Source organism: Hylobates moloch, unplaced genomic scaffold (genome assembly GCF_009828535.3).
Source record: "Hylobates moloch isolate HMO894 unplaced genomic scaffold, HMol_V3 SCAFFOLD_1, whole genome shotgun sequence".
NCBI lineage: Eukaryota > Metazoa > Chordata > Mammalia > Primates > Hylobatidae > Hylobates > Hylobates moloch.
The window spans coordinates 59,843,259-59,866,574 of NW_026652276.1; the positions used below are offsets into that span (position 1 = coordinate 59,843,259).

At 36.3% G+C, this 23,316-nt stretch overlaps 1 protein-coding gene across 7 annotated transcripts in view; it reads left to right on the forward strand.

Annotated features, from left to right (window-relative positions):
- PDE1A (phosphodiesterase 1A) overlaps positions 1–23,316 on the forward strand; it is a 465,582-nt gene that overhangs the window by 67,989 nt on the left and 374,277 nt on the right. For 4 of the 7 annotated variants that reach the window (XR_009214035.1, XM_058440471.1, XM_058440478.1 and 1 more), the window contains exon 2: positions 17,604–17,714. Coding sequence is in view for 6 of the 7 variants with exons in the window: in XM_058440471.1 (XP_058296454.1) it covers positions 17,604–17,714 (111 nt within the window). In the remaining variant the exon portion in view is untranslated. Of the gene's footprint in view, positions 1–17,194; positions 17,375–17,603; positions 17,715–23,316 lie in introns of those variants that run through there. The other 3 variants (XM_032755220.2, XM_032755223.2, XM_032755219.2) reach the window with 2 other exon arrangements.

Here is a 23,316-nt window from a genome sequence, read left to right on the forward strand (position 1 = left end):
CCGCCTCCCGGGTTCACGCCATTCTCCTGCCTCAGCCTCCCAAGTAGCTGAGACTACAGGCGACCGCCACTGCGTCCATCTAATTTTTTTTATTTTTAGTAGAGACGGGGTTTCACCGTGGTCTCGATCTCCTGACCTCATGATCTGCCTGCCTCGGCCTCCCAAAGTGCTGGGATTATAGGCGTGAGCCACTGCGCCTGGCAAATTCATTGATTTTTAGGTATATAATTCAAAGGTTTTTAGTAAACATACCAGGTGATGCAATTATCATCACAATTGAGTTTTAGAACAGTTTCACATTTTCATTACCCTAAGATCCATATGTCCATTTACAGTTAATCCCCTTTCCTACCCCCAGCCCCTGGAAACCACTAATCTACTTCATGACTCTATAGATTTGCCTTTTCTGCATTTCATATAATTGGAATCATACAATATGTGATCTCTTGTGTCTGGCTTTTTATAATTTTAAAAAAGTTTTTAATTAAAAAAATTTAAACATTCTTAAATTGACACAATGTACATATTTATTGGATACATAGTGATGTTCTGATACATAGAGTGTGTACTCTACATCAGGGTAATTAGCATATCCATTATGTCAAACACTGATCATTTCTTTGTATTGAGCATATTTAATATCCTTCTTCTAGCTCTTTGAAACTGTGCAATACATTATTGTTGATTATAGTCATCCTACAGCGTTATAGAACACTAGAATTTATTTCTTCTAAATATACATTTGTATCCTTTAAAATTTTTTTTTTTACCAAAATGGTGTTAAGATTTATACATGTTGTAGTATACATCAGTATTCAATACCTTTTTACTGCTGAATAGTATTCCATTTTTGGAGCCATCACATTTTGTTACTTATTCAACCAATTGATGGGCATTTGGGTCATTTCCATTTTTTGGCTATTATGAATAATTCTGCTATGAATATTTGTGTGCAGATCTTTGTGTAGATGTATGTTTTTATGTCTCTTAGGTAGATACCTAAGAAATTTATTTCTGTGTTTTTGAAATCAGTCTACTCAAAGGAAAATGTCTCAGTCAGCAAGAGTATCTGGAGTTTATTTTTCTTATATGATGTCTATCACTTTAAATTGTTCTATATTTTGGTTTGGCTAATAATATAATCACGGATTTTTGTTCAGAATTTTTTTTCTAAAACAAATTTTTAATTAAATATTTCATAAACACAAAAGATATATTACCTGTGCACCTGCATATTCACACCCTGCTTAAGAAACACTTTCAAAACAGTTGAAATGCCCAACATATTTCACTTCAATAGCATTCCTCGCTCTCTTTTTCGGATGTTACCATTATTTAGAGTTTGATGGTTCTCATTTTTTAAATTTTTAAATTTTTTAATTTTTAAAAAATTTCTGCTAACTACATATATATTTCCTAATTAGTAAATAAATAAATGCCATTATACTGTTTAAATTTCTACTGGACTTGAATTTTATGCAAAACTATTTTCATGAGATTCATTATGTATATATATATGTGTGTGTGTGTATATATATATATATTTACTGCAGGTTATACAGTTTCACTGTCATATAATGTCCCATTTTATGAATTCACCAGCATTTATCCATGTATCAGTTGATGGAAAGTTATGTAGGTGTTTTTTTTCTTCCTTCCTTCCTTCCTTCCTTCCTTCCTTCCTTCCTTCCTTCCTTTCTTCCTTCCTTCCTTCTTTCTCTCTTTTCTTTTCCTTTCCTTTTCTTTTTTCCTGTGGCAAACAATACTGTAAGTACAAGTTCTCACTTAATATCATTGGCAGGTTATTGGAGAGTATGATTTTAATTGAAAGGACATAATGAAACCAGTTTTGGCATAGGCAAATTGATATAAAAAGGACTTCCTATGGCATACTTCTGGTCATAAAAACATAATCAAACTTCTCAGTAAAGACCGCAAACACTTCCACTATGCAACACTAAAAAAAGCAGTATAAGCTGTACATACATTTAAGAAAGATTAATAAAAACAGGTAAGATAATGACTTACCTCAGTTTTGGTGAATCAGTGAGTGACAGGGTCTTGTGGTGGTGGGTTTAATCAAGAAATAAGTGTTTGCAAAACAAAAATTGTAAGGAACATTTCCTATTACCACAAAATTGAAACACAAACAATAACAAATATGGTGGGTTTACTGAGCGCTTTCGTACCTTGTCATTTATTGTCATGCATTTATATGATTATCATCTACTTTACACATTTTGATTTTACAATAATTTTGTATTCATCCACTCATTTGTTTTCCAATGAGGTTATTCCAGTTCAGGGTCCCAAGTTGCAGGAGCCTATCCTGGCAGCTCAGGGGCAAGGCGGGAACCAGGCCTGGACAGGATGCCCTTCCATCACAGGGAACACTCACTCACACACTCACTCACACAGGGACAATTTAGACGTGCCAATTTACCTAACATGCACATCTTTGTGGGAGAAAATTGCAGTAGCTGGATAAAACCCATGCAGACATGGGAAGAACCTGCAAACTGCACACAGACGGTGGACCTAACTGGGAATCAATTTTTTTTCATCAACGTTATAATGAAAGGAAGTTAAACAAAGTGACATTATTTGAAGATCTGCTGTATTACTGTTTCTCATTTCTACATGTAGGAAAATGTTTTAGAGTATGAGCATTTTCAGTTTTTCTAGATATTGATAAATTCCTTTCTAAAATGATTTTGCCACTACTAACAGAGAATAAGGCTTCTAGTCCCCTATATCCTTACAGTGTCTGGTATAGCCAGATAAATTTTACCTCCAAATTATTGGATATAAAAGGGTTTATCTAGATATAGTTAGTCATCTTAAAATTCACTGAATACTAGTAATTTTGAACAACTGTTATGCCTGTTGTCCATTTCTATTTCTGCTTCAGTGACTTTCTTTTTGAGACAGAGTCTCGCTCTATTGCTCAGGCTGGAGTGCAGTGGAGGGATCTCGGCTCACTGCAACCTCTGCCTCCCAGGTTCAAGCATTCTCCTTGCCTTAGCCTCCCAAGTAGCTGGAATTACAGGCACCTGCCACCACGCCTGGCTAATTTTTTTTTTGTATTTTTATTAGAGATGGGGTTTCACTACATTGGCCAGGCTAACCTCGAACTCCTGACCTCATGATCCACCCGCCTCGGCCTCCCCAAGTGCTGGGATTACAGGCATGAGCCACTGCGCCTGGCCAGTGATTTTCTTGTTCATAATTTTATCCATTTTCCTACTAATTTGTCTGTATTTATCTTATGGTTTTCTAGGAATTATTTACAGAATTTAGGTATGAAAACTTTGTGGGTTATGTTATGTGCATTGCATATAATTTTCTTAATCCATTTTTGGGTAATTTTAGTGTCTCCCTCTGAAGCAAATAACAGACATACCGACTGTCTAGAATAGTAAAGATAATGTTTCCCTCTGGAGTGAAGGTCTGGGATGCCTACTGCCCATTATAAAAGATTCAGGTTCCCAAGCTCAAGATTTCTCTCCTGAAGCACAATTGGCTGGGTGTGCAAGTATTACCTGGCTGTTTTGTGTCACTTTGTGGGGATTGGGGCTCAGAGAAATTGCACAAAAATGCTGATACCCTGGTTACTGCTTTTGATGTGGGGAATAAATACTGTTCTTTATCTCTGACTCAAGAGTGTTTTCTACTAGTATCCAGAAAAATGTAGCAGGCTAACTTGATAGCTTGTAAGAATTGTGAAACCTCAGAACCATCATGGTTCTTACTGTCTTATTATATTTATTCATAAGATAAGGGATATCAATTTTATTAATCTTTTGATTTTTATTTCATTGATTATCTCTACTATTTTTCTGTTTTCTATTTTACTGATTTCTGCTCTGATATTTGTTTCCTTATTTATTTTGTTTTAAATTTGGTTATCCTCTCTAAGTTTCTTAATGTGGATCCTGAGGTCATTGATATCTTTATTTCTAATATGGATACACAGTGCTATCAATTTCCTTATAGATACTGCTTTAGCTACATCTCACAGATTTTGGTATGTTATGTTTTCATCTTCATTCAGTTCAAAATAATTCTTAATTTCTTTCTTGATTTCTTTTTGGATCCATGGATTATTTCAAAGGGTATTGTTTCCAAGTATTTGGGAATTTTTCAAAGTTTTTTCTCTTAGTGACTTCTAGTTTAATTTCACTGGGGTCACAGAATATACTTTGTATGATCTGTATCCTTTGAATTCAAAAGAATTTATTGAGACTTGTTTTATGGCTCAGAATATGGTTTCTTTTAGCAAATATCCACTGTGCACTTTAAAAGGTGTGTATTGCTGTTGTTGGGCAGAGGGAATAAAAGTCAATTAGTTTGAGTCTATTGATAGCATTGTTCAGATCTTTTATATCCTTACTGTTTTCCCTCTATTTGCCCTATTAGTTATAAAGTAATGAATATAAAATATTAGATTATGGTGGTTGGCTTCCAAAATGGCCAAATAGGAACAGCTCCGGTCTGCAGCTCCCAGCGAGATCGACGCAGAAGACAGGTGATTGATGCATTTCCAACTGACGTACCTGGTTCATCTCACTGGGACCAGTTGGACAGTGGGTGCAGCCTACGGAGGGCGAGCTGAAGCCAGCCTACGGAGGGCGGGGCATGCCTCACCCAGGAAGCACAAGGGGTTGGGGGATTTCCCTTTCCTTGCCAAGGGAAGCTGTGCCAGACTGTACCTGGAGAAACGGTATACTTCTGACCAAATACTGCATTTTCTTGGCAACCAGCAGACCAGGAGATACCCTCCTGTACCTGGCTCAGTTGGTCCCACCCCCACAGAGCCTTGCTCACTGCTAGCGCAGCAGTCTGAGATCAACCTGCGACACTGCAGCTTGACGGGGGAGAGGCGTCCACCATTGCTGAGGCTTGAGTAGCTCACAGTGTAAACAAAGTGGCCAAGAAGCTCGAGCTGGGCAGAGCCCACCGCAGCTGAGCGAGGCCTGCTACCTCTCTAGATTCCACCTCTGGGGTCAGGGCATAGCAGAACAAAAGGCAGCAGACAGCTTCTGCAGACTTAAACGTCCCTGTCTGACAGCTCTGAAGAGAGCAGTGGTTCTCTCAGTATGGTGTTTGAGCTCCAGGAACAGGCAGACTGCCTCCTCAAGCAGGTCCCTGACCCCCGTGTAGCCTGACTGGGAGACACCTCCCAGTAGGGGCTGACAGACACCTCAAACAGGTAAGTGCCCCACTGGGACGAAGTTTCTAGAGGAAGGATCAGGCAGCAATATTTGCTGTTCTGCAGCCTCTGCTGGTGATACCCAGGCAAACAGGGTCTGGAGTGGACCTCCAGCAAACTCCAACAGACTTGCAGCTGAGGGGCCTGTTAGAAGGAAAGCTAACAAACAAAGGAATAGCATCAACATCAACAAAAAGGACATCTACACCAAAACCCCATCTGTAGGTCACCAACATCTAAGATCAAAGGTAGATAAAACCAGAAAGATGGGGAGAAACCAGAGCAGGAAAGCTGAAAATTCCAAAAACCAGAGCACCTTTTCTCCTCCAAAGGATTGCAAGTCCTTGCCAGCAAGGGAGCAAAACTGGACAGAGAATGAGTTTGACGAGTTGACAGAAGTAGGCTTCAGAAGATTGGTAATAACAAATTTCTCCAAGCTAAAGGAGCATGTTCTAACCCATCACAGGGAAACTAAAAACCTTGAAAAAAGGTCAGACAAATGGCTAACTAGAATAAGTAGTGTAGAGAAGACCTTAAATGACCAGACGGTGCTGAAAACCACAGCACAAGAACTTCGTGATGTGTGCACAAGCTTCAATAGCCGATTCGATCAAGTGGAAGAAGGATATCGGTGATTGAAGATGAAATTAATGAAATTAAGTGAGAAGACAAGATTAGAGAAAAAACAGTGAAAAGAAACAAACAAAGCCTACAAGAAATATGGGACTATGTGAAAAGACCAAATATATGTTTTATTGGTGTACCAGAAAGTGACAGAATGGAACCAAGTTAGAAAACACTTTTCAGGATGTTCTCCAAGAGAACTTCCCTAACCTAGTAAGGCAGGCCAGCATTCAAATTCAGGAAATACAGAGAACACCACAAAGATACTCCTCGAGAAGAACAACCTCAAGACACATAATTGTCAGATTCACCAAGGTTGAAATGAAGGAAAAAATATTAAGGGCAGCCAGACAGAAAGGTCGGGTAACCCACAAAGGGAAGCCCATCAGACTAATAGCAGATCTCTTGGCAGAAACCCTACAAGCCAGAAGAGAGTAGGGGCCAATATTCAACATTCTTAAAATAATTTTCAACCCAGAATTTCATATCCAGCCAAACTAAGCTTCATAAGTGAAGGAGAAATAAAATCTTTTACAGAGAAGCAAATGCTGAGAGATTTTGTCACCACTAGGCCTACCTTACAAGAGCTCCTGAAGGAAGCACCAAACATGGAAAGAAACAACCGGTACCAGCCACTGCAAAAACATGCCAATTTGTAAAGACCATCGACACTATGAAGAAACTGCATCAATTAACGGGCAAAATAACCAGCTAACATCATAATGACAGGATCAATTCAAACATAACAGTATTAACCTTAAATGTAAATGGACTAAATGCTCCAATTAAAAGACACAGACTGGCAAATTGTATAACGAGTCAAGACACATTGGCGTGCTGTATGCAGGAGACCCATCTCATGTGCAAAGACACACATAGGCTCAAAATAAAGGGATGGAGGAAGATCTACCAAGCAAATGGAAAGCAAAAAAAAAACAAAAAACAAAAAAAGAAAACAAAAAAAAGCAAGGGTTGCAATCAGAGTCTCTGATAAAAGAGACTTTAAACCAACAAAGATCAAAAGAGACAAAGAAGGCCACTACATAATGGTAAAGGGATCAATTCAACAAGAAGAGCTAACTATCCTAAATATATATGCACCCAATACAGGAGCACCCAGATTCATAAAAGCAAGTCCTTAGAGACCTACAGAAAGACTTAGACTCCCACACAACAAAAATGGGAGACTTTAACACCCCACTGTCAATATTGGACAGATCAATGAGATAGAAGCTTAACAAGGATATCCAGGACTTGAACTCAGCTCTGGACCAAGCAGACCTAATAGACATCTGCAGAACTCTACACCCCACATTAACAGAACATACATTCTTCTCAGCACCACATCATACTTATTCTAAAATTGACCACATAATTGAAGTAAAACACTCCCCAGCAAATGTAAAAGAACAGAAATCATAACAAACTGTCTCTCACCACAGCGCAATCAAATTAGAACTCAGGATTAAGAAACTCACTCAAAACCACACAAATACATGGAAACTGAACAACTGCTCCTGAATGACTACTGGGTAAATGATGAAATGAAGGCAGAAATAAAGATGTTCTTTGAAACCAATGAGAACAATGACACAATGTACCAGAATCTCTGGGGCACATTTAAAGCAGCGTGTAGAGGGAAATTTATAGCATAAATGCCCACAAGAGAAAACGGGAAAGATCTAAAATCGGCACCCTAACATCACAACCCAAAAGTACATCAATGATAGACTGGATTAAGAAAATGTGGCACATATACACCATGGAATACTATGCAGCCACAAAAAAGGATGAGTTCATTTCCTTTGCAGGGACATGGATGAAGCTGGAAACCATTATTCTTAGCAAACTATCACAAGGACAGGAAACCAAATACCGCATGTTCTCACTCATAGGTGGGAGTTGAACAATGCGAACACATGGACACAGGGTGGGGAACATTACACAACAGGGCCTGTCGGTGGGTGGGGGCCTGGGGGAGGGATACTATTAGGAGAAATACCTAATGTAAATGATGAGTTGATGGGTGCAGCAAACCAATATGGCACATGTTTACCTATGTAACAAACCTGCACATTGTGCACATGTACCCTAGAACTTAAAGTATATTAAAAAACCCACAAATATTAGATTATATGACTATAATGTGAACTTGTTTGCTTCTCCTTATAGAAGAAAATACATGAACAATACATGAAAATCTTGTAGAATACATGAAGTCTCTTTTATGTATTATTTTTGCTTTATGTGTTTTGAAACTTGATTTTTATGTGCATAAACATTTGAGATTTTTATATCTTCTTAATGAACTTAAACTCTTTATCATTAGGCTATGCCCTTTTATTTCTTTTAATAATTTTTTCTTTAAAATCTACATTTTCTGATATTCCTATAATGACTCCAGTGTTCATTTGGTTAGTATTATTATGGTATTTTTTTTTTACTGCCTTTTTACTTTTAATCCATTTGAGATTTTACATTTGAAGTGCTTTTCTTATAGACCAGCATTTAGGTCATTTACATTTAATGTAATTATTGACATGTTAGGATTTAAGTCTTTATTTTTTGCTTTCTTGTTTTTTCTTCTGTTTTTTTCTTTCTGTTTTCTTTTTCTTGTCTTCCTATTGGTTACTTGCGCACTTTTTTTTAGAATTTTATTTTGATTCATCTATATCTGTATTTTTAAGTGTATTTGTTTAAATAGCTATTTTTAATAGTTCCTTCTGATATCATTATTTATGCATAGCTTATCACAATCTACTGATATGTCATTATTTTATCCGTTTGAAAGTATAGAACTCTCACCTCATTTATATCCCTTTACTCTCTCCCATTTATAATAATTTTGTATATTCCACTGTATACACTTAGAACCATATCAGATGATATAATTTTTGGTTCAACTTTTAAACAGAATTTATAAAACTCAAGAGGATGAAGAAAGGCTATGATATTTACCTGCATTTTTGCTTACTGTGCTTTTTGTTCCTTCCTGATGTTTCAAGTTTCATTTTATTATTTTCTTTCTGTTTGGAGAATTTCCTTTAGCTATTCTTTTAAAGAAGGTATTTTGGTGACAAATTCTTTTAGTTTTTCTTTATCTGTTATTGTCTTAGTTTCACTTTCATTTCTGAAGAATATTTTCAGTGAATATGGATTTCAAATTTGACAGATCTTTTCTTGTAGTACTTGAAAAAAGCTGTGCCACATCTTTTTGCCCTCTGTGGTTTCTGGTGAAAAATCCATTGTCACTGTAAATGTTTTTTCTCTGTAGGTAAGAATTTTTCTCTCACTGCTTTCAAGATTTTTTCCTTGTCTTTAGTTTTCAGAATCTTCACTATGATATGCCTTGATGTGGATTTCTTTGGGTTTACCCTATTTGGGATCCATTCATCCTGAGTCTCTAGGTTTATGTCTCTTGCCAAATTTGAAAAGCTTTTATTTATTATTTCTTTGAGTTTTCCGACCCCCCTGCTCTCTTTATTCTTTTCATCTGGGGTCTCATTACCTTCACTGTGGTTTAAAATTTCTCTCAAAGGTGCTAATCTGGGGAAACTATACAGTTTATTCTGTTTGTTTCTCATCTCTTAGCCTGATGGCTAATGGCTTGAAAACAATATATTTTGTCTGCTTTCTGGCTAATTTAGATGGTCCTAATTACTCAATCTTGTTTGGAAGCAGAAGCCTGAATTTCTTTTTAGTAAGAGTTTGCAATGTGTTTTGCTTCCTGAATTTGAATTTTCTTGTTTTCCACTGATTCTGGAATCGTCTTAATTGCTTCCTTTTCATATTTTTCTGCTTCTGTATTCAATCTATTTTACACTTCTGAAAATCCACAGAGATTGTGTTAGTTCGTTTTCATGCTGCTGATAAAGACATACCGAGACTGGGTAATTTATGAAGAAAAAGAGGTTTAGTGGACTCACAGTTCCACATGGTTAGGGAGGCCTCACAATCATGGTGGAAATCAGGTCACATCTTATATGGTGGCAGACAAGAGAGAATGAGAGCCAAGTGAAAGGCTTATAAAACCATCAGATCTCTTGAGACTTATTCACTACCGTGAAGACAGTATGGGGAAATCAGCTCCCATGATTCAATTATCTCCTAGTAGTCCTCCCCACAACATGTGGGAATTATGAGAGCTACAATTCAAAATGAGATTTGGGTGGAGACACACATATCATTCCTCCCCTGGCCCCCTCCCAAACCTCATGGTCTCACTTTTCAAAATCAATCATGCCTTCTCAACAGTCCCCCAAAGTATTAACTCATTTCAGCATTAACTCAAAGTCCACAGTCCAGAGTCTCATCTGAGACAAGGCAAGTGCCTTCTGCATATGAGTCAGTAAAATAAAAGGCAAGCTGGTTACTTTCTAGATATGATGGGGGTATGGGTATTGGGTAAGTATAGCTGTTCCAAATGGGAGAAATTGGCCAAAACAAAGGGGCTACAGGCCCCATCAAGTTCGAAATCCAGTGGGACAGTCAAATCTTAAAGCTCCAAAATGATCTCCTTTGACTCCATGTCTCACATACAGGTCATATTGTTGCAAGAGGTGGGTTCCCATGGTCTTTGGCAGCTCTGCTCCTGTGGCTCTGCAGGGTACAGCCTCCCTCCAAGCTGCTTTCATGCACTGGCATTGAGAGTCTATGGCACCTATCCATGTGCATGGTGCAAGCTATTTGTAGATCAGCTATTCTGGGGTCTGGAGGATGGTGGCCCTCTTCTCACAGTTCCACTAGGTAGTATCCAAGTGGGGACTCTGTGTGGAGGCTTCAACCCCACATTTCCCTTCCACACTGCCCAAGCAGAGGTTCTCCATGAAGGCCCTCCCAGCAGCAAACTTCTGTCTGGACATCCAGATATTTCCATACATCCTCTGAAATCTAGGTGAAGGTTCCCAAACCTCAATTCTTGACTTCTGTGCACTTGCAGGCTCAACACCACCTGGAAGCTGCCAAAGCTTGGGGCTTGCACCCTGTGAAGCCATGGCCTGAGCTGTACCTTGGCCCCTTTTAGCCATGGCTAGACTGGCTGGGATACAGGGCACCAGGTCCCTAGGCTGTACATAGAATGGAGGCCCTGGGCCTGGCCCACAAAACCATTTTTCCTCCTAGACCTCCAGGCTTGTGATGGGAGGGGCTGCCACAAAGGTCTCTGACATGCTGTGGAGGCATTTCCCCCATTGTCTTGGTAATTATCATTTGGCTCCTCATTACTTATGCAAATTTCTGTAGCCAGCTTGAGTTTCTCCTTAGAAAATGTGATTTTCCTTTCTATCACATCCTTAGGCTGCAAATATTCCAAACTTTTGTGCTCTGTTTCCCTTTTAAAACTGAATGCTTTTAACAGTACCCAAGTCGGCCGGGTGGGGTGGCTCACGCCTGTAATCCCAGCACTTTAGGAGGCCAAGGCGGGTCAATCACGAGGTCAGGAGATCGAGACCATCCTGGCTAACATGGTGAAACCGTGTGTTTACTAAAAAATACAAAAAATTAGCCCAGCATGGTGGCATGCGCCTGTAATCCCAGCTACTTGGGAGGCTGAGGCAGGAGAATGGCATGAACCCGGGAGGTGGAGCTTGCAGTGAGCCGAAATCGCGCCACTGCACTCCAGCCTGTGCGACAGAGCGAGACTCCGTCTCAAAACAAAACAAAACAAAACAAAACAAAACAGTACCCAAGTCACTTATTGAATGCTTTGCTGCTTAGACATTTCTTCTGCTAAATACCCTACCTCATCTCCCTCAAGTTCCAAATTCCACAAATCTCTAGGGCAGGGGCAAAATGCCACCAGTCTCTAGCAAGAGTCACCTTTACTCCAGTTCCCAACAAATTCCTCATCTCTATTTGAGACCACCTCAGCTTGAATTTCATTGTTCATATCACTATCAGCATTTTGGTCAAAGTCATTTAACAAGTCTCTAGAAAGTTCCAAACTTTCCCACCTTTTCCTATCTTCTTCTGAGCTCTCCAAAGTGTTCCAACCTCTGCTTGTTACCCAGTTCCAAAGTTGCTTTCACTTTTTGGGTATCTTTACAGCAGTGCCCCACTCTACTGGTACCAATTTACTGTTTTAGTCCATTTTCATGCTGCTGGTGAAGACATACCTGAGAGTGGGTAATTTATAAAGAAAAAGAGGTTTAATGGACTCACAGTTCCACATGGCTGCGGAGGCCTTACAATCATGGTGGAAGGCGAAAGTCACATCTTACATGGTGGCAGACGAGAGAATGAGAGCCAAGCAAAAGGCTTACAAAACTATCAGATCTAATGAGACTTATTCACTACAACAAGAACAGTGTAAGGGAAACCACCCCCATGATTCAATTATCTCCCACTGGGTTCCTCCCACAACACATGGGAATTATGGGAGCTACAATTCAAAATGAGGTTTGGATGGGAACACAGCCAAACCATATTAGACATGTACATTAGGAACTTTTGTCCTTCTTGACTTCTAAGTTATTTTTTCATAATCTCACTTCTGTGGCTATCTGTACATTTTGGGCAATTTCTTCAGATTTTTCTTTTCTTTTTTTTCTTTTTTTGACGTGGGGTCTCTCTGTCACCCATGCTGGAGTGCAGTGGCATGAACAAGGCTCACTGCAGCCTCAACTTCCTGGGCTCAAGTGATCCTCCTACCTCAGCCCACCAAGTAGCAGGGACTACAGGCACACGCTACCATGCCTGGCTAATTTTTGTATATATATATACTTGTGTGTATATATACGTATATATACACATATATATGTATATATATGTGTATATGTATATATGTGTATGTATGTATATATGTGTATATATACGTATATATATATATGTGTGTGTGTGTGTGTGTGTGTGTATATATATATATATATATTTTCTTTTTTTTGTAGAGACAGGGTTTCATCATATTGCCCAGGCTAATCTTGAACTCCCGAGCTCAAGTGATCTGCCTGCTTTGGCCTCCCAAAGTGCTGGGTTTACGGGCATGACTCACGGCTCCCGGCCTCTTCGTATTTTTCATATTAGCTAATTCTCTTTCTGCTCTAACCTTATACATTGAATATATAATTTTAATCATTCTTTTTTAATTTTAAAAAATTCTTTTTAATTCATTTTCCTGAATGGTCCTTTAAAAAAATAGAATGTCTTTTACTGGTCATGTTTTGAGTCTCTTTTTTTCTATTTATTTAAAATTTGAACATTATTATAACTTATTAGGTAATTACAATACCTAACATCCTTGAGGATGTCATTCTATTAGTTTTTGTCTAGTGACTCTCACTAGTGATGACTTGATTAACTGTGTGTTTTATAATTTTGAATTGTAAGCTCATATTTGACTAGATTTATCTGTAAGAATTTTAGGAGGTGTGTTTCAGGATTCATTCCTCCAAAGAAATTTGCTTTTGTTATTCTAGGTAACCTTGGATACCACTAACCCAAGATCACTTTAAGTTTTGCTGTTTCTCAGACAAAGCTGGTAGTTTACGTTTAATCAAACTCATAGATGGCAGTTCCATTGTTAAAATCTATCAAAGAATGCTTTTATTTTGTTTTTCCTCTCTTAGAGACTAAGCTGAGAGAGAACATTTTTTCAGGTATCTCTTGGCCACACTTACGCTTTCTTGTCCAGAAATTGACTACATGGGTAGCCTTTTATGGTTTCTATCTTTCTGGGAGGACCTTGGTTTCAAGTCTTCATACTGTACAGATTCAAACCCTTATTTTCTGTTTCCTATATACTGATTATAATACAAGGCTGTAGATTACTATGTTTGACAAATGTCCTTACAAGTCTAATTTTTTTGTCCCTGTTCATTTTGGACTTCATTTTATATAGGTTCAGCTATGCATTCAAAATAATATTTATTAGAATTTTTCCAATATTTGAAAATTATTTTTGGTCTGGAAGTTTTAAGAGTACCTTAGTTTGCCATATTGTTCAGAAATTAAGATATTTTCTAAATTATTTTCTTGTCAATGAAAACATAATGTACTTTTATTATCAATAAAACAGTATTTTTAGTTTTTAAATATTCTTGATGAATTTAATCCACTTTTTCTTGAAGCCATCTTTTTGATCCCTGTGATTCCTTGTTCTCACTTGCATTGATTTCTTCCTAGCCCTTCTTCACAGATGCCAAGTCGGGATTTTGTTTATGAATTTCTGTTGCTAGTTTAGGTATATGTTTCTGATTTTTCTCATTAATTACTATTTTTTTCTTTTTTCAGGTATATTAACTCGTAATTATTTTTAACGAGTATTCGAATGGTATGCTTTCTGAATTTGGTGTTTCTGAATGTGTCATCATTTATCTTTGTCATTGAGTGATGGCTTACTGGCTAAAGAATTAAAGTTATTTTCTTTACCATTTATTACATGATGCCAAAGTATTAGTCATTCTTGCATTCCTATAAAGAAATACCTTAGACTGGGTAATTTATAAAGAAAAGAGGTTTAATTGGCTCATGGTTCTGCAGGCTGTAAAGGAAGCATAGCTGCTTCTGGGGAGGCCTCAGGAAACTTTCAATCTTGGTGGAAGGTGAAGGAGAAGCAGGCACATCTTACATGACCAGAGCAGGAGGATGGTGCTAAACCACTAGAAATCACCCCCATGATCCAATCACCTCCCACCAGGCCCCACCTCCAGAACTGGGGCTTACATTTTAACATGAGATTTGAGTGGGGACACAGATCCAAACTACATCAGCCAATATAACCTTAATATGTAAACCAATAAACCTAGTGACACAAATACTTAGAACGATTTTGCTTATAAATAAGGATGTAGTTTCTAAACAAAAGGAACACCAGCAATGCATGAAAACAATGATTACAAATGATTTGGGAAATAATTGTCACTAAAATCTATTGAATAATTACACTATAATGAAAAGAAAAAAATCATGTAATATTATCAATAATAATAAGAACTAATAATTATTAAGCAATTATTATGTGCCAGATACTGTTTTAATTTCTTTACCTGTATTAACTCATTCAATGCATGAACACTATGAGGAGATATTATTATTATGTTCATTTTATACATGAAGAAACAGACAAAAATTGTAACTTGTAAAAAATCACATAATTCTTTCAGTGAAAGAATAAAGATTCAAACCCAGGTAGTCTAGATTTAGAGTATATGTTATATTACATTTTGGCGTTAGTAGATACTAAATTCATTCTATACATTTTTGTCAACATTCCTAATAAAATATTAGGTAAACAGGAATGAAGGAACTACTTATTCTAATAGAGATAATTTACCTGACTGTAGAGTTAAAGCAAAATAAATGGAAACTATGAGAGATGAGGGACATACAAATTGGATCATTTTTTACTGTATTTTTATGACTATTTTCTCAATTTTCCCTTGCAGAACTTATATTGAATTTTTTTTTGTAAACTAACAAAGAAAAATGATTTGAATTCTCTGTTAACAGGAGTAACTTTTTGATACTTCCTAAGGATGAAGATTATCTTGGTCAAGGATTTAAATAATAAGCTATTTTATCTAGTTTATTATTCAAAATTTTATTTTATGAAACATTTAATGAAATGATTAAGGATTAAGGATTAAGGATTTTTTTCTAGTAAGTGACCGAATTAGTATACCTTGAGGTCTTAAATATCAATGTGTGATAGAAGTTACATAGTGAAAGCAAAGGGCAAATGAATTGTAGCATTGAAACAAGATTAGTATATGTCTATATACTTAAGTAGAATAGTTCTTATTCTTTATTTACTTTGCAATGTTATTGGTAAGCTGGTCAATGTGAGGACTTGACATTTCATGTCATATTTAGAAAATCATCTGTTATAGCCTCAAGGACTTAGGTATCTTGATTCATAAAATAATAATTATAGAGTACTTGCTATTTATGGAGATTTTTGGCTGCAATATTTCTTTGAAAGCAGAATATAGATGTTTGTTGACTATTTCATTAAAGAAATATCAGGTTAACAGTTTATTACATGAATATAGCTAAGATTACAAATGAAGGCACAGTGAGGGTAAAATTGGTACTTTCAGAGCAAAGATTAACTTATTTCTGACAATTCTGGTAAATTCTTATAGGAATGAAGTTTTAATTTCACAAAGCTGTCTGCTAGCCAAAGACATTACATTCAGATTGAATTCTGGAAATCTCTTGTCTGAGAAAGGAAAATGGAAGCCTCACTTGATTTACCCTCTTATAATTTGCAAACCAGAAGCCATTTTCTATAACATTTTGCAAAGGTGCTTTTTACATACACATTATAAGTGACTACTAGATAGCATCAGTATCATTTGGATAGACATAGTAATTTTATATTGGAAGACTAATTGTTAATAATAGTTCCCATTTTTAAGAATTAGCTTTAAATCTGGAGAATGTCTCTGTTTCTCAGTTTCCTCAACTGTTGAACAGGAGTATTGCCTATCTCATAGCCTTCTTGTAAGAATTTAAAAAGGTAATATGTAATAGGTACTGAGAACATTGTCTGAAACATCAGAAATATTCAACAAATATTGGATGTTATTACCAATCTTTGAATATCTCTACCTTAAAACTCATAGTAACAGGCAAGTTTTCTTGCAAGAAGAAATAAAACTACATCTGGGTTTTCAAACAAACAAGAAGAAATATTGCTTATAAGTATATTTTCTATAGCAGCTTGCAGATAGCAAGAGCTGTTATGGTGCTCATACTTAAGGTCTGTGCTTGTTTCAAAGAAAGCTCGCCATGTGTTAGGAGCTTGGCAGACGACTCAGTTCTGATTCCTTTTATGTCCACTCTCTCTCATTTTTCTTCTAAAATGCACAAGCAGCAAACCATCAATTTCTCTCTTTTCCCTCTCTCCCTCTCTCCTTCTCTCTCTCATAAACACACACACAGAAACCTATTCCCTTTTCCTTCACAACACACACACACACACGTGCGTTTACACTAGTTTCATTTTATTTATTTTTTAATCCCCAAAGGATTCATAGAGCAGGCTGTGTGCAGCTGCCGTATTTTCCACTGGTTAAATTGGCAGTTACCTAATGTGTGGAGTTGCTAGGAGAAGGTGAATAAGCATGATTACAGCATCAGTTGATGTACATATTCTTGCAATAACAACCTGTGGAGCTGTGTTCTTCTGTATGGCTTTAGATGTTATTTTCTCTTTGTTATCATTAATATTTGTTGCATTTATTGTTAGATCATGATACATTTTTAAGTGTTAGTTTCAGATCAATTTAGAGAAAAAAACATTGGCGTTTAAACAGGCACTTTTTTTTCTCAGGGTGGTGCTGCTGATACTGGCTCCTACCATCTGTTTCCTTATTACATCCTGCCCTCGTTCTGTTGGTAGAGAGGAATTCAGCTTCTTCTGGAGCGCGAAAGTCATTCACGTTTCTCTTGTGCATAATAGAGCTCGTAAACTGTAGGAATTCTGATGTGCTTCAGTGCACAGAACAGTAACAGATGAGCTGCTTTTGGGGAGAGCTTGAGTACTCAGTCGGTCAGTAGTACAGTAGCAGGCTCACATGTACGGATTGTTCTTGTGAGGTCAGAGCATCTGTTTATACTGCTGTCTGCTTAGGGGGGTGGTGAGGTGGTGAGCAGTGGATATATGCCTGTCAAAGTCAATAGCAAATCTGTCAGTCTTCCCTCAGCTTTGCACATCAGCACCGTTTTGATAGATAAGAGAGGCTACTGTATAAGTGTGTAAGATTTGTAACGGACTGAGGAATGCTTGTTCTAGCTGCTGAAACTGACTGTAACTGTATTGTCTTAGGAGCATCATCATGGGGTCTAGTGCCACAGAAATTGAAGAATTGGAAAACACCACTTTTAAGTACCTTACAGGAGAACAGACTGAAAAAATGTGGCAGCGCCTGAAAGCAATGTGAGTATGCTCTTTGCTTTTTATTTCCCCACGAAAGATTTGACTATTAACGTGACTAATTGTTGGTGCTATCCGCCTTTGTGGGCTAGTTTCCTTTAGAAAGATTTTCTCTTGAAAAATAAAATGTGCCTACCTCAGCTAACAACTTGTTGAAAGACGAATGATTTTTTGTACTTGCACATTTTATTAAAGTAAGGTAACTTCTGGGGAAGTCACTTTACTGTCATACTACATGGTTTCTTTTACGCATTCTGTATGGGCTATTTAGATATGTGGTTCAGATATGCAGAAAGGTAACTAAGAAAGCCATTTGCCGGGATACTGCCCCAAATAAAATTTCCCTCAGGTAAGCAGAGAGAGAAATAAGACTGATAATTCTTTCTCTGTGATTAGATTTGGAAAAGCAACGAGAGGATTAATATGATAATAAATAATTATACTTTATTGTGCTTCTTCTTTTTGCTTAAATGACATCTCTATAAGAAAAATGTTTACGTGATAAAAATATTAACAGCATATCAAACTTATTGGAGAGTTTTGGCTTTAAATTAACCAGCTCACAGTTCACTTCTCTTGAGAGTACAGAATAGTCCATAGTACATAATAGCCCTTAGTAAAATGGGTCAAGAATTATGCATTTATGTCAAACATGGGATGTAATTACCTAAGTCAAACGTTAATTGCAATACTATTTACCTTGATATTTACACCCTTACATTTTTTTAGCTGTGTGTGCTACTAGTTCCTGTTTAGTGTTTCAGCACCACACTGTTTATATGCTTTATCTTAATTGTCATAATTTAAAAATCAGATTTAACATTTGGATAAAAATGAGAAATATGAATATGAATTTTACAGGCCATTGTAATTGCTTAGTATATTTGCAGATCTCAAATGAAAATATTAACATATTTGCTTTTCTATAATAACAGCTGAAAGAATCCTACACTATGCAAAACAGAGATTTTCTAAGATTTATATCTCGAATGCTGTATTTACACACTATTTTTAAAAATTCAGTACCTGAGTAAATTTGGTGTCCCTGTTTGATATTTTTGTAAAGAAAATTACATCAAACTTTGTTTAGAGGTAAAAATTCCTTCTACTTTCCTCCATTTGATTGTATTTAATGATGTTTATGTATTTAAATATTGTTTTTTGTATATTTTCTTACTTCTTGAAGTAATACATGGCTTTACAGTGCATTAGTGTAAGAGCACAATAATGCAAAGAATATATAGCAGAGAATAACTTTTAAAAAGGAAGCCATCTTTACATTATTTGGATGAGCTAGAATCTGTTTCCAAGATCCATTGAAGATTTAGAAATTACAGCTTTTTGGTGAGGTTGTTCTCTAGGGGAACAAGTAATCCTATCAAAGCAAATAACAGCTCTCAAAATTAATTAGCATAGATGCAAATTAAACATTAGCAGTCATCAGATGCTTTGTGTTTTAGCCTAATGAGTGGATGAACATCAGTACCGGGAAAATTATGTCTCTCATTACAACCTATTTTAGATTTTCTTCTCCTTAGAAGGATGTTTTGCTTATTTTGTTTTGTTTGCATTTTTCTAGTTTCCTGTAGTTACTTGAATGTATGAAGATGTATGCTGGTGGATTTATGCATATGTATTTAAGAAATCTGAAAAGTGATTTTGTGTTTATTTAATACTTCAGGGCAAAGTTACTGACTCACTGTATCAGTTGGTCTCAGAGATCAATCCGTCATTTTATTTCAGAAAAGGGTGATAGAGTTATTCAACAGTAGATCTTCATGAATTGATAGAAGGATATATTAAAATATATACACGCAAAATTAATTTTGAGTTGTGTTTATGTAGAGCCACTAAATAATCATTAACCAAGTTTCTTTCTTTCTTTTAAAAATCATTATCTAACTGAATAAAATGACTGCTTTTTCATTGAATAAAGAAGAAATTGCATTTTGGTACTATCACTTTAACTTGTACTTTGACTTAGCACATTTTCAGTGTTCAAGGCTTAGAAATATCAAAGCGAGAAACTCTAAATCTAAAATCTGCATGACTAATAACAACCAAATTGTTTAATTATGGTCTTTTGTATAGTTTGCATTCAGAGCAGTGATATGAGGGACTCCCTATTCCATTGCTGAAATTGTCTTGTCTATTTAAAATGCAATATTGATTCAAACAGAATTTTAGCTTATCAAAATTGCTAGTACTAGAATTCTACACTTAAGTTTTGGCAATTAAAATTATGCTACTTATTAAACAATTGTGCAATAGTTTTCTTATTTTTGCTAAAATAGACTAAAGACCTTTAGATACTTGTTTAGAAAGTGATTTTTAGAATCTTTTACTTTACAAATATATTGACTTATTTTGGCATAATATACTGTTTTTAATTGAGCTTCCAATATGTAAATTTTAAGGTTAAATAAAAATAGAGACAAATGTGAAAGTAAAATAATGTTTATTCAATTATGCTTTAAATATAGAAATCATGAACCATTATAGGTAGATATTTAGAGAAAATATCTTATAGGGATTGTTATATAACATAGCATTTTAGAGTCTTTTGAGTCCATAGAAATAATTTTTAAATTTTGGAACACACGTGGAAAACATTGGTAACTAAATTAAAATATCAATGCTTGTCTACCATTTTTTTTTCTTTTATTGAGCTTCTTCTAAATTATCTTCATATAATATTTGACACACCATATAAAGTTATGTGCCAAGAAATCTCTTTTTCTTTTGTGACAAGAAAGGTGAAACAGTTTCTTACTCCCATTCTGATATTGACTTCTCTGTATTAGTCTATTCATTTTCTTCTTATATTTACCATCTTTTTATTTAGCTTTTTCCATATTCAACCACTAATTTGTTACTCAGTACAACGATTTAGATTCTACACCACAGGTCATCATGTGTGATGGTGGAAATATGGGCAAATAACTATGGCATCAGGTCTTTCATAAATTAGATATAAAAAGAATTATATACTTGGCCATAAGTTATCAATTGTTAGGGCTGGAAAACACTTCCTATTTTTTATGCCATCTCAACACCAAATAAAATTTCTGATTCAGAAGTTTCTTATGAATTTGGGACCTAGACTTCTTCCTACATACTAAGAAAACATAGCTATTGATAGTCATTCAAAGATTGTTAATTTCATTCATTTCCATGTGGAAAGTTGGTTTGAAGATTTTACAGTATTTGACCTATGCATTGTGTTTCTTTTCCATTTAAAAGATAAATGCCTTTTTGTGTCATGTACTGTTGCTTTTTTTTTTCTCTAAACATACAAAGAGTTCCACACCTGTGGATTTTATTAAAAAATTAAACATATTTAAAAAACACTGGTGTTGCTCTTTCCAGTTAGTGACATTGCTATAAGAATTCAATCTAAGAGGTGACAGCATTTTCAGAAAACTGAAAATGAGCATTTTTCAGGTAGAAAATTCAGTGAAAATGACATGAAGTTATAGGGAGAAATCTAAAACAAAGTATTATCTTTCTCAGGCATTCAACAGAAGAGAAGAAAATATTAACTGCCAGAAACCATAAACTACTGACAAAAATGTAATACTCACCACTTCATAGTACTTATTGCCCCAGTTCCTTCAGTTTTTATAAACATAGTACTAGAATCTATCACAATTTCAGTTAGAATGTAACTTTATATCCGATTGCTAATTTTACACGTCTCGACACATACCTTCTTATCTCCCCCATCCTGACAAGTGTCCAGATATTAATTTTAAGACTTGGAATTGTGAATGCAGTGCTTGAAAGACATTAAGTTAAGCTTCGTTATCTTTTTTTTCCTCTGTGATTGGTAGGGTAGTGAACATGACTATCAATAGTGAAGGACAAAATGTTTAGAAACAAAAAGTGAAGGAGAGAAGAATTAGATGGTAATCCTTTAATTCTAAGCAACTGTTATTGTTGAAGAGGGCAGTATGTTGTGTAGTTCTCAGATGGAGTTGTCCAGGCCCTTATCACCCAGAGGATGTAGCAGAAATATACATTTAGAATAAAAATCAGCAAAAAAAAAAAAAAAAAAAAAAACCATGGAAGTGACAGGAGCTATTAGCATCATATTCCCAAATTGGAACCATACTTTAGGATGAAGCTGCATTGTAGATAAGACAAAAATTTGATCCTTTTACTCTTCTGCTTAAACACCTTTAAAGCTTTGCATCCTTCACAGGGTCACTGCATACCAGCTTGATCTTTGGATTCTCCTCTGATGCCTCTCCTTCTGTGACACGCCTCCTATTCAGACCCAGGGTCACCCAAAAGAAACATTGCTTACCACCCCTCTGCCTTTGCTCATTTTGTTCTCTCTTCTGGAGGCAATTGTTCCTTCATTTTCCTTTCAGCCAGGGTTGCTCTTGTTCTATACGAAGCTTTTGGAGTTGCGTAGGGAAGTTTCTGGTGGTTGCAGTGATGGCAAGGTGTTTCTGCATTTAGTGGGCAGCAGGGTCCTGGTAGGCTAAATGTCCTACAGAGCTCAGGGCATTTCCTTATCAGGAGGAGTTGTCCCACTCAAAATTCTGATAGATATCCTATTAAAAAATGAGCAAAGATTGCTGCTTAAATTTCACTTGCAAAGGAAATTCTTCCTGACCTTCCAGACTAGATTAGTTTTTTATTTTCAGCTCATAAATAACCTGAATTTCTCTTCTCATAACAAAATCCACTTTCCCTATTCAACCACAGCTTTTGGGTGCAAGAGCTATGCTCACTTCATTGGATTTGCTCTTGGATTCCAGCACATACCACAGTACTTAGCACATAGGAGATAATGCAATTAATATTTTAAATCAATGAAGGAATAAAATTCTGAATCTTATACTGGCTGTAACTAGAAAATTAGATCAGCCAGGCTGCCAAAATAGGGACTAAAACCAGGTGGGAGGATTGGAGATAGATTCACAGCTGGAATAAAGATGGAGAAGATGGAAGGGTGTTTGCTTTATCATCATATTGTCAGAATTGTGCAGATATAACATATTTGTATTCTTACTCCCCACCAGTGTTCTTAAAAACATAAGTATCTTAAGTAATTATGCAGCTAGTATCTGGTAGAACATGGGTTTAAACATAGATCTACCTAGCTCTAACATTATATTTATCTTGCTTCCGATACAAAAAAGATGACAGTCTCAGAATGTTTACCCAAAAGACACCAGAAAAGTATCTACAGTGGTGCTCCTTAAAATTCAATTCCCAGGCTTGGGGTAGGCAGACTTATCACCCTCCAGAAATGTCCATGTCTTAATCCCCTGAACCAAAGGATATTTTACTTTACTTGAAAAGGAAAATTAAAGGAGCAGATGGAGTTAAAATTGCTAATCAGCTGACTTTAAAATAGGGAGAGTATCCTGGATTACCCAGGTGAGCCTAATGTAATCACAAAGGTTCATCTTCCTCCCTCCCTCCCTCCCTCCTTCCCTCCCTTCCTTCCTTCTTTCCTTCCTGCCTGCCTGCCTGCCTGCCTGCCTTTCCTTCCTTTCTTTCTCTCTCTTCCTCCCTCTTCCTTTCTTTCTCTCCCTTCTTTCCTTCCTTCCTTCCTTCCTTCCTTCCTTCCTTCCTTCCTTCCTCCCCT